At 40.9% G+C, this 12,747-nt stretch overlaps 1 protein-coding gene across 3 annotated transcripts in view; it reads left to right on the forward strand.

Annotated features, from left to right (window-relative positions):
• Positions 1 to 12,182, forward strand: part of MAP3K20 (mitogen-activated protein kinase kinase kinase 20) — a 125,736-nt gene extending 113,554 nt beyond the window's left edge. For all 3 annotated transcript variants that reach the window (XM_081314633.1, XM_081314637.1, XM_081314638.1), the window contains 3 exons: positions 491 to 565; positions 2,280 to 2,430; positions 10,481 to 12,182. In XM_081314633.1, the coding sequence (XP_081170759.1) occupies positions 491 to 565; positions 2,280 to 2,430; positions 10,481 to 11,172 (918 nt within the window). In that variant the 3' untranslated portion in view covers positions 11,173 to 12,182. The remainder of the gene's footprint in view (positions 1 to 490; positions 566 to 2,279; positions 2,431 to 10,480) is intronic.
• The last annotated feature ends 565 nt before the right edge of the window (positions 12,183 to 12,747 follow it).

Here is a 12,747-nt window from a genome sequence, read left to right on the forward strand (position 1 = left end):
GGTAGATTAGATCAGAGTTCCCCAACCTTTCTGACTTGGCGGCCCGGAATGAAAGGGAACAGCAGGGAAATGTGAGTGCGCATAGCCCCACGCATGGATGCACAAACAGGCACGCGCACGACGGCAGTGCTAGCGTGCATATGCATGTGCAAGTGGGCTATGCGCCCCCGTGGCATACGTGCTGGTGCTCGCGCTCATGGGCAAATGGGCAGCGCACACTCTTGTGACACTGGCAGTGGTGCATGAGCAAATGGGGCCACTAGTGCCCGGACGATGGTGCTATCACGAGTGGGGCGGGGCTTACCAGCTATTCCTGGCGCCCAGTAGATTAGATCACAACCTTTGTAGACATTTTCCACTTTTTAAATGTATATTTTTTTAAACAGAGGTCAGACATGGAAAAGTCCTCAGGTAAATAAAACAACAGCCCCTCCGAAGTGGGAGGAGCAAGGCAAAGGATACCAGTAAATGATGTTTTTTTTTCTTGCAGCCTCCATTTGTGATGGAGAAGTGGATTGTGGGGATAGGAAAAGATCAGAATGTCGAGTGCATAGTGACTTACGAGGTTAGTGTTTGAAGAAAAATAAAAGTGAGTCATTCTGCCAGCATTATTGCACAACGAGGAACCTGCCTTTCTAAATTTTAGGGCTCACTTTTGTAAAGGTCTGTAATTAGCTTTAAATGACCAATCACCTACAAATCTGAATGCTATAAACCACACTGAGGCTGCTCACTTGGAAAACTTGATCGCGTAAATTTTAAAAAGTTCCTTCTCTCTCTTTTTTCTTTGAGTATCAGTTGGGTAGGTAACATTTGCTGATGGGATCATCTTTCTCATCTTTCTGACACATTGCTAATTAGCAGACTAGAGATACAACAGGTGAAAGGAAGGGGCAAGAAGGAAAATATAAAATAAAAAATGGGACCAATTTAGCAACATATAATAGGATGGGAACTGGTCTTTGTACGAGTAGAGTTTTGGATATTTACAAAAAAAAAATGTGTTTCATAAAGACCAATGGGATAATTCACGCTGAGGCTAATAATTGAAATCCCAGCTCTATCTGTCACAAGGATTCAAGCAGTGAGAGAGGCTGACAGTGAAATTCTGGCCTTGTGTGCCTCAGAAGTGGAGGAGAGCCGCTCTCGGGGAACTGGGAAAACAAAACACACACACACACACACACACACACACACACAGGCTCCTTTCAGACTGCAGCTCCTTACAAGTATTAGAGACTGGCAGCAAGTTTAAAGGGACCTTTCCACAAGCAGATCCCAGCAACCAGAAATCCTGGGACACATCCTTAGTGACTTCTTCCTCACCATAACTACAAAATGATTCTATTAAAACTCAATAGTTAAAAGAGTGTCCATCACTGTTGACGTGGGAAGGCACAAAAAAACAACAACTTTAATTTGCTATTGGATTCCTTGCATAAAGAAACAATTTTTTTCTAGATGGGGGGGTTGATATTACAGGTAGTCCTCAACTTGTAACTTCATTTAGTGACCATTCAAAGATACAACGGCACTGAAAAAGTGACCTTTGGCCATTTTTCACACTTACAACCTTTGTGGCATCATCGTGATTGTTATGTATTGAATATATATAAAGTTGTGTTAAGCCCTGCTAAAGTGAAACTAACTTAACTCCAACTGCTTGTGAAGCTAAAATGAAACTAACCTTTAGATGACCCTGGCTGTTAACTCCAACTGTTTTGGAGGGAAACTTTGAACATTCATATTTGGGTGTACTTTTTCCAGTATTATGATTGGTTAAGGCCCTGTGGGCTCAGAGTATAAATTACAGGCAATTGCCTGCAGTTCTCCAGTTCTAGTTTGAGTCAATAAATGATGTTGTAACTATGCTGGTCTGCTCCTTGCCTACTGAATAATAATGATCATGTGATCAAAATTCAGTGCTTGGCAACTGGTTCATACTTATGACCGTTGCTGTGTCCCAAGATCATGTGATCACCATTTGTGAACTTTTGGCAAACAAAGTCAATGGGGAAGCCAGATTCACTTAACAACCGTCTTAGTAACTTATCAACTGCAATGATTCACTTAACAACTGTGGCAAGAAAAGTCGTAAAATGGGCCAAAACTCACTTAACAAATATCTCACTTAACAACAGAAATTTTGGACTTAATTGTGGTTGTAAGTTGAGGACTACCTGTACTATCTGTTTCAGAATAAGAAATTAAAACTTGGGACAAATTGGGCTTGTTCTTGTGGGGTTTTGAAGAAAGACCTTGTTCTCTCTCTTGGATAGGCTGATGTCCACACTCCCAAATCTACTAAACACATCCAGCAAGTGCAATGGAGTCAGATGAAACAGCAGGATGAAGTGAAATCAGTACAGCTGAAAATACAGACGTCTCTCCCAAATGTGGAAGGCAACCCTCGGAGCAGATCCAATTCCAGTAAGTCAACTGAGGCAAGGTTTAAGAAAGAGCATATGCCAGAGAAACAAAACCTTTTCAAAAATCGGCACGTTCCACAAAGCCAGACTTGCAAAGAGGGAAAATGTCTCCCTAAAGCAGCATTTCTCAACCTAGGCAATGTTAAGATGCTGGCTGTGGAATTCTGGGAGAAGTCCACATTTCTTAAAGTTGCTGAGGTTGAGAAAACAGTGATCTCTCAAGTAACTCAATGGCCTCTAGGTGGGGACTGGGAGGTCTAAGGAAAGCCTAGGACTTCACTCTAATGTTGAAGACTGCTTTAAATCAGAAAAGCTACATTTCTGAACGTAAAAGGTTGGCCTGAAATCTCCATCCATTTTGTAGCCTCAAACTGTGGAAGCAAAATTTGGGGGTCTCTGTTTCGTCGTAAGGAGATGGGAATTTTTTAAAGGAACGAATAGGGTGTAGATGAGGGGCAGTGGTGGGATTCAGCCAGTTTGCACCACTTCGGCAGAACCAGTAGCTAATTTTTTGTTGTCCAGGCACACTGGCTGAGGAATTTCCTTACCTGCCCCACTTGTTCCAAGGCTGCTTTCTGCTCAGATGCTTTGCTCTTGCCAATGGCCTGACCATCTACTTCAGTGCCCTCCCTCCTTGAGCTTCGGGCGCTCCACCTGCTGCTTTGGTTGGCCTGCTGGCTTCCGCCTCGACACCCTGCCCATCGCCGCCCAGCACGGCCGCCCCGGGGCTGCACGGGCTGGCCTGGCATGGGAAGGGCACGCATCCCATCCTCCCGCCACTACGCAGGGTAAGGTTGCCACGCCCACCCGACCAGATGCCCTCACCTCCCCCAAGCATTTTTTTTTTACTAACCTGCCTTTCAGCTGCATTCCGTTTCTCCGTTTGCTTCAGAGCCTTTGCCGCATATTTGTGGGACTATTGGTAAAAAAAAGAAAATTCCATCAGACTTTCTAACTTCCTGAGATCTCGTGAGGTTAGAAAGTCTGATGGAACTTTTTTTTTTTACCGATAGTCCCACAAACACACGGCAAAGGCTGAGAAGCAAATGGAGAAACGGAATGCAGCTGAAAGGCAGGTTAGTAAAAAAAACCGCTTGGGGGGACAAGCGCGGGAACTGTTGTGATTCAGGGTCAGCCTGTGGGTTCGGCAGTTGGGTCGGATGACTCAGAGGAGGAGGAGGAGGGGGGTGTTGAAGAGCTTGATGAGAGTCCTCAGCCAGGCCCCTCTCATTTTGTCATGACGCAGGCCCAGCTGTGTGAGCCTGACAGCGTGGATGAAGATGACCCACAGCTGGAGCTTTTAAGCGCATTCCAAGTCATGCTAGATTGCCTAAATCTTTTTTTGAAATGAAGGATGACCTGGAATTGAGAGATATTTGGCGTGAGAGGCATTTGCAGGAGAAGGATTATACTTTTTATTCTGACAGACACCAATCTTTTTCGAGGATTGATTTTATTTTGTTGACTAATGATTTTTTTTGAGAACTAAAAAGGTGAAGATTTGTGCAAGAACTATTTCTGACCACAGTCCAGTTTGGTTGGAGATTGATAAGGAGAAAAGAGACAGGCGCTCATGGCGTGTAAATGAGAATTTGTTTAGAAATCAGAGAAATGTGGAAGAATGCAAACAGCGGATGAAGGATTTTTTTGAGATTAATATGAATAAGGGTACCTCTATGGATATGGTTTGGGATGCTAGCAAGGCCTATATGAGAGGGGTGTTGATATATATGAATAATAGATATAGACGTGCAGTGGAAACTAGAAGGAAAGAACTGGAGAATGAAATAAAGGAAAAAGAAAAGGCTTTGATTCTGAATCCAGAGGATGTGAAGGTCAAGGAGGCTATTAGACTGCTAAGAGGACAATTTGATAAATTAATGGCAGATCAAGTGGCAACCAATCTGCGGTTTGCTAAGCACAATACTTTTTGCAACGCTAATAAGCCAGGCAGATGGTTAGCTTATAGACTGAGGAAAAAACAAAGGGCCTCTAATATAGATAAGATCGAGTATAAAGGAAGGGTTGTGTTTCAACAGAATCTTATTAAGGATGCTTTTGTGGATTTTTATTCGAAATTATATACTAAAGAGGAAATTAATGTAAAAGATATTGACATATATTTGGAGAATGCTAGCATCCCAGTTCTTACGCAAGTACAAAAAGAGGGGATTAATCAACTGATTACAGAAGAAGAAATTCTTACAGCAATTAAGGAATTGAAGTTGGATAAAGCGCCAGGTACGGATGGCTTGACTGCAGCCTATTATAAAAATTTACAATTTGAGATGATAAAGCCGTTAAAGGAACTGTTTCAGACAATTCAGAGGGGGGGAAAGGTGCCACCGTCTTGGAGAACAGCTTTTATCTCTTTGATTCCGAAGGAAGACCAGGATGCTACTCAAGTTAAAAATTACAGACCGATATCGCTTTTGAACACAGATTATAAGATATTTGCTAAGGTTTTGGCTAATAGACTGATGAGGGTTCTGCAACAGGTGATTCATGGGGATCAAACGGGGTTTATTAGTGGTAGACAAATGAAAAATAATGTGAGACATATAGTTGATGTTTTAGAGTTTTTGGAAAGGCACAACCAGATCTCTGCAGCGCTAATTTTTTTAGATGCTGAAAAGGCCTTTGATCAATTGAATTGGCAATTTTTGTTTAAAGTTTTAGATAAAATGGATTTTGGGGAAAATTTTTTACAGCCAATTAGGGCATTATATCAAAAACAAACTGCCCGAATCATAGTTAACAATAGCCTGACAGCAGCATGTAACATTGAGAAGGGCACAAGGCAGGGGTGTCCGTTATCGCCCTTGTTATTTGTGTTAACATTAGAGATATTATTGGTTAAGATTCGGAGTTCGGAAAAAATTAAGGGGATACAAGTTGGAGATCAGGACTATAGATTGAGAGCATTTGCAGATGATCTGGTTGTTACAGTGACCCAGCCAGAGAACTCTGTTGTGGACCTGATGGAGATAATAACACAATATGGGAAGGTTTCTGGATTTAAGGTAAATATACAGAAAACTAAAATTTTGGCTAGAAATATGACAGTTTCACAGAAGGCTCTCTTAGAAGGATTAACTGGATTTGAGATTGTTAAGAGGGTTAAATATTTGGGGGTGATTTTGTCGCCCTCTAATACAAAGCTATATAAAAATAATTATGAAAAACTATGGGGGAAAATTCAAAAAGAATTGGAGAGTTGGCAAAAATTGCAATTGTCTTTGTTGGGACGGATTGCAGCAGTGAAAATGAATGTCCTGCCCAAATTTTTATTTTTGTTTCAAATGATACCGATCCTTAAGAAAGATTCTAATTTGGAGGAATGGCAGCGTGGTATCAATAAATTTGTGTGGGCAGGGAAAAAACCACGAGTTAAACTTAAGATTATGCAGGATACTCGTGAGAGAGGTGGTCTTAAATTGTCTAATTTTAAATTATATTATGAAGCTGCTGCATTAGCAGGAATAAGTGATTGGATTAATTTGACGCAAGGGAGGTTATTAAATCTTGAGGGCCATGATTTGTGGTTTGGCTGGCATGCATATTTGTTGTATGATAAGAAGGTAGACAATGTGTTTAGGGTGCATATTTTAAGACAGGCATTGCTGAGAGTTTGGAAGAAGTATAGACATAAGTTGAGTTGCAAGATACCATTGTGGGCAATTCCAAAACACGCAATAGAAAATATACATGCTGGCTTCAAACATGATGTGACTACGTACAAGGAGATTCTAACTTTGGAAAGAAATGTCTGGTGTTTGAAGTCATATAGCCTCTTGCGAGAAGAGAAGGTTGTTCAAAACTGGTTTCAATATATTCAGCTACGGGCCAGGTGGAAAGAAGACCAGAAAAATGGTTTTATAATGACTGATGAAAATTTGATAAAGCAAGTTAGAAATCAGGGACCAGCACATATCAAACGGATATATCTTGCATTGATAGAGATTGATTCAGAGACAGAGCTTGTTAAGGATTGTATGATAAAATGGGCCCAAAACATCCAGGAAGTTATCACAATGGACATGTGGGAAAAGATTTGGGTGAGGAACGTAAAATTTACTCAAGCTCAAAATCTAAGAGAGAATTTTTACAAAATGTTTTATAGATGGCATTTAGATCCTAAAAAGCTTGCAAGTATGTATCCGAATTACCAGCCTAAATGTTGGAGGTGTGGTGATGAAGATGCAACATATTTTCACATATGGTGGACATGTAAGAAGGTCAAGGCTTTTTGGATAAAAGTCTGGTGGAATATGCAGAAGATTTTTAAACAGAGGATAAAGTTTTGTCCGCAACTTTTTTTGTTGGGAATAATTGCAGACGCTACAGTTGTGGACACTAAGTTGATGTTGAACCTAATTACGGCAGCAAGACTTTTGATAGGCCAATATTGGAAGAAAGAGGAATTGCCGACCATAGAAGAGTAGACTTTAAAGGTTTCCGACCTGGCAGAGATGGCGAAGATTTCGGCCTATTTGAAAGATCATTCGCAAGAACGCTATATTATGGAATGGAGAAAATGGATTGAGTTTATCCAGAACAAGTATAGGGTTAAGAAGTTTTATGTAGCATTCGAATAAGTCTTCTTTCGTTTTTTTTTCCCCTCTTTTTTATTCTAGTTTTTTATATATAGTTAATATTGTTAAGGTGTGTCTTATCCTATATAAGCTAGAGAGTAATGGATTTTAGATTTTATAGTGGGTAGTATATGGTTGTTTATGATTGCCTTTTTATAGATATATACCTTGTATTTAGCTCTGGGAAGTCGGGGGGGGAGGGGGGATGGAGGGAGGGGAGGAGGGAGGGAGGTTGGGGGGAGGTGGGGGGGGAGCAGGGAGGGGGAAGGTGGGTTTTTTAAAGGAAAATTGTATTTTAAAACTTTTCAATAAAAAAAAAAAAGAAGATGACCCACAGCTGGCCCTGTTCAAGGACGCCCGACGCAGGAGGCAGTCAATCAGGAGTAAACAGAGGAAGGCAATGGGGCTCCTCGGAAGGAGGCAGAGAGAAGCCACGCCCTGAACTGTATTTAAGGGGGAATGCGTGGGAGGGCTGGTTTGCTGAAGGCAACTGCTTGAAAAGCTCCTGTTTCTTGGTTTGTGTCTTGTTCTATTTGTTTTTGTAGCAATAAATTTGGCAGGCGTAATTCCAGCCTCTTGCCTTCTTGTAAAAGGGGTTGTCCCTGCCTTTTCTACAGGGCCGGTAGCAGGCTGGTACAGAACAGGAACCTTACCCTGCGCGAGTATTGATGCAGATTGCTCATGGACGGGACTGAAGGTTTAGGACTGGGGCGATGGTGCGTGTGTCCACAGGGCTCTGTGTGCTGCCTGTGGCATGCGTGCCATAGGTTCACCACCACGGGGCCAGGCTGAGCCAACTTTTGAAGTTAGCATCTTGTCATGCTGCACATAGCCTGGAACAGGCCTTGAACAAAACAGAATTTGCACATTGCTCTTCTAGAATCCCTGGCTGAGGATACTGTTGTGTATTCACACTTACATCTAAACCCCCCTCTCTCTTTTTGTGTTTAATCATCCATAGTTTAGTCATGATCTTAAACTGGAACATCGTATATTTTTATTTCCTGAATTTGCATTTTGTATTGCACCTAAAACTCTCATCTTCCAAGCTGCTGTACTTCCATTTGAAGAAAGAATAATCAATACAACTAATATATTTGTAGCAATCAAAGGATCCGAGTCTAATGCAGTGCTTTTTTAACCTTTACCTATCTTAAGTTCCACCTATCGCTCATTCAAAGGGTCTGCCGTTCATCAGGAGAGAAACAAAAACCCTGCTTTTGCAGGGGACATTTAATATTTATTAAGTTTCTATGTCACTTTTATTTTTTTACAGCTGAAGAGACATGCCTAATATTCCTTCCTCATCCTATTTTCTCCACAACAGCAACCCTGTGAGATGGGTTGAGAGAAAGGGACTGGCCCCAAGTCACCCAGACATCTCTCATGCCTAACAGAGGCCCAGAAGTCATAGTCTTCTTGTGTATAACACCTTAATGTTTTTGGCTGTCATTTATACAGAAAGAGACATTCAGTTAATTATGTCTTATTATTTCCAGTAAGTTTCAAAGATGCAATTAAAGTTGTAATGACTTGTGTCCCACTTGGAGTACTTTTGAATTGCACCTGTATCATCAGTTTTGAACCAAAGGATACTGATGAAAGATGTTAGTGCTCTAAAGATCTGTGATGTGCTGTTTGGGGGGGGGGGGGGGAAATGCTAGGGCGTATGTGTAGTTAACAGAAAATCTGTCTAATCAGTGAGGTGGTTAAAGTTACATTGCAAATCTCTGCAATTAAAATCATCATAACAGTATCTGAAGAACAGAGTTCAACTGTAGAAACGTTACACCTGAAGATACGCTTTCAAATATGTATATGTATATGTATGTGTGTGTGTGTGTGTGTGTGTGTGTATGTATGTATGTATATATATATATATATATATTTAATAAATATATATTTATATTAATATACATATATATATATATATATATATATATATATATATATATATATATATATATACATACATACATACATACATACATACATACATACATACATACATACATACATATATATATATATATATATATATATATATATATATATATATATATATATACACATATATATATATTAATGGGATTTATATCCTGCCCTATCTCCCAAAGGACTCAAGGCGGCTAACAACAAAACATATAATAAGTACAGAAATTAAGATAAAAATAAAATTAAAATCATCTGTGCAATAAATTAAAATTAAAAACTAAAAATAAATTAAAATATATAATAATTTTATTTGTATACCGCCCTTCTCCCGAAGGACTCAGGGCGGTGAACAGGGCAATACATGTTAAAAGACAAAATACAAAAATTAAAAGAGATTAAACAAAGTGCCCCAAACTATAACAATAGGTTAAAATACATAAAACCCGACCCTATCCCATCAGGCCAGGCCAGCTTGTTCGAACAGATAAGTCTTTAGATCGCGCCGGAAGGAGCGGAGGTCGGGCGCCATCCGAAGCTCAACCGGAAGATGGTTCCATAAATCCGGCGCGTCCACAGAGAACGCCCTCCCCCTGGGGGCCACCAGTCGGCATTCTTTGACCGGTGGCACCCTGAGGAGGCCCTCTCTGTGGGAGCGTACTGGGCGAAGGGAAGTTGATGCCGGCCGCAGGTGCTCCCTAAGGTATTCCGGACCCATGCCATGTAGGGCTTTGTAGGTCATCACCAGCACCTTGAATATATATATATTGCTTTCCAGTCAGTCTTGAATCTCAGCAATTGCCTGCACAAGCCTCTGCAAATATACTTGGCAAGATTTTTTGGAAGTGGTTTGCTTCTGCCTTTTTCTTAGGTCAGGGGGAGAGTGACCGGTTCAAAGGCATCCAGCCAGCTTCATGCCTAAAGTGGGAATGGAACTCACCATCTTCCCACTTCTAGCTCTGGTGCCTTTAAATACTACACTTTATTGGAGACTGCAAGGAAGCATCAACCCATTATGGCTCCTTAAGCAAATTAGTGACTCCAGTAGCTACAGCTATCAAACGGGCTAATATCAGAATCTTATCAGATCTCTTGTGACTACTTGGGACAGTGATGGCGAACCTTTTAGAGACCGAGTGCCCAAACGGCAACCCCAAACCCACTTATATATCGTTGGGTGCTGGGTGGGTGTGGCCCATTGGGTGGGTGTGGCTGCGGTGGTAACAGCAGACTGGGTGGGACTAAAAAGTTCAATCAATCAATTCCAACTTTGCGAGATCTTTTTTTTTCCTGCGAGAAGCTGAAATTGGATTGATTGAACCTTTTTTCTTTTTTCTTTTTTGCACACGGCGGCGGAGGCCTAAAGCGAAAAGATTTTAAAAAACCCAGCTGAAGGCCCAGGACTGGGGCAACGGTGCGCGTGCCCACAGAGAGGGCTCTGCGTGCCACCTGTGGCACGCGTGGCATAGGTTCGCCACCACGGATTTGGGATTAAAGCTGATAGTTCCTTTTGTTTCATTCCAGGTATTGACTGCCAGTGGATGAATGCACTGAAAATGCACCGTGTGACAAGCAGTCCTTCTCTCCAACATTCCCGTCCCCACAGTCCCAACAACTTAACCCATTTTTTACCCTACCTTCACAATCAGGACACTTACGCTGCTGCTGTGAGGCGGACTTCAGTGCCTACTACCTTTCATATTACTCCACTCATTCATTCAAGAAGCTCATCGCCAACAACCTATTTATCATCTTTACATCTGAATTCCAAGGGAAGCAGCAGCTCCAGCGCGACTTCAACTTCGGATAGTCCATCTGAAAGGGGCAGCTCCAAAAGCAGAAACAGAAATAACCATCATAGCAGCGTCTCTCCTGGAGGAGTGGCAGCTGGGAAGCGTTTTGTAAGAAACCCAACTGCTCCAGGGACACTGAGAAATGCTGGGAAATATCCTAGATCTTCCCAGGCAACCTTCAATCAATATCAACATCTGCCAAGGACGCATGAGAGAAAACACACTCATTACCCCCAGCAATTCAAATCAATACCAGGGATGCCCTTGAAAACGGAAGCAGAAGAAGAAGAGGAAGAAAGCAAAGTCAGTGAAGGCGGATGGGTGAAAGTCAACTATTCAAAGAAATCTTACCGACAAACTCTTGGCAAACAGAACAAAGAGAAATCGAAAGGCACTGGAGCACTTCAGAGGAAATCCCGTTGATGCTTTTTCAGAAATAGGTTTTTTTTATTGCACAGAATACTGACTTTCCACGGAGAAGGTTTCAAATTCTTCTTGAAATAACTGACAACGAATGTGAGAATGGGGAGCCTGGGAGGAATGACATTAGTGCAGCCTTGGGTTCTGCTGGAGGCTGTTTTAGCACATTAGAAGCCTGATATAGTCTTCTCCCTCAATCAAAGCACAAGATGGCAATTCTCCCTTTCCTGTAAAACAACATTAAAGCATCTGACAGCTGCTGGGCAGTGTTCTTGGGGCCGAATCACGATCAGTTAGGGGCCAAGGGGAATACAGAGGCACTACAGGCCCCGCCCACAAGACTGGTGTCTGAGACTCCACCAAAATGGTAGAGCTGAGCAGGCATAAAAGGCTCTGTTTTTTTTAGTTTGTCTACTTTTAATCAGGTACTTTTTACGTAAGTCTGATATTTCCATTAGCATGAGATTCTACTTCGCTGTGCTTTATTTCTGACACTCTGATCCGGTATTGATACACTGACAAAAAAAGTGCTGCTTAAACCAGGGGTAGGTAACCTCGGCTCTTTTATGACTCATGGACTTCAACTCCCAGAATTCCTGAGTCAGTATGCTGACTCAGGAATTCTGGGAGTTGAAGTCCATGAGTCATAAAAGAGCCGAGGTTGCCTACCCCTGGCTTAAACATATGAATGAAAAAAAAATGACTGCAAAAGTTATCCTTCCCATATTTTTTGCTTTCGGGGTTGTCGAATGGATTATTTTTTTCTTGATTTTGTAGCAACACCTTCAAGCTACTACATCAATCCTCCATTTAGCAATAAGCTCCATCTACTTCCATTGGAATTATTCTTACGGGTAGGGAAAAATGTAATAGCTTCTACAAAGAAGCAAAATAGTATAAGAAAAAAGGCCTAATTATTTTTGGTACAACTATTTATTAACGTAAGGTTAAAAATCTCATTCATGATATTTAACTATACTCTGCGTGTTGTCTTTAAGTAATAAAAAGAAACATTATACTTACTAGTATACAGTATTTTTCAATTCCATTGAAATCGAATATTTCTTTGTTTTCCTGGGCATATCTACAAGAAAGCAAATTCCTGTGGGATTTTCTTTGAAATAAAGAATTGGGTGATATAAAATTAACTCATTTCTCCAACTGCAATTATCAGGAAAAAAATGACATTATGTTAGATTCTATTTATAAATAAAACCTAACTCCTAACTTAACATATCCTTCCCCTTTTGAATTATAAGGAAAGGAAAAGGTTTTGAAAAGTATTGTTTAAAGTAATTTGATACTCAGCTGAGGAAATAAGGAATGAATGTATCTTATTTAGCATATATTTTCCAATCCTTCATGTAGTCACAAATTTTTAACAATAGCAAAGTAAACCATTTCAGCCAGCTGTAAAACTAGAGTTCTTTTCTTATTCAAGGAGCTATTTCATTGATTGGCTGAGGTCTCTCCTGTTTCTAGGAAGAAGAGTGGTTTCCTAGGGATAGTGCAGGTGCTCTCTATTTGTTCAGCAAATAATTGGAGGAGAGATTTATGGATATATTTGTTTACTTGATG

Source organism: Vipera berus (assembly GCF_964194415.1).
Source record: "Vipera berus genome assembly, chromosome: 1".
Lineage (NCBI taxonomy): Eukaryota > Metazoa > Chordata > Lepidosauria > Squamata > Viperidae > Vipera > Vipera berus.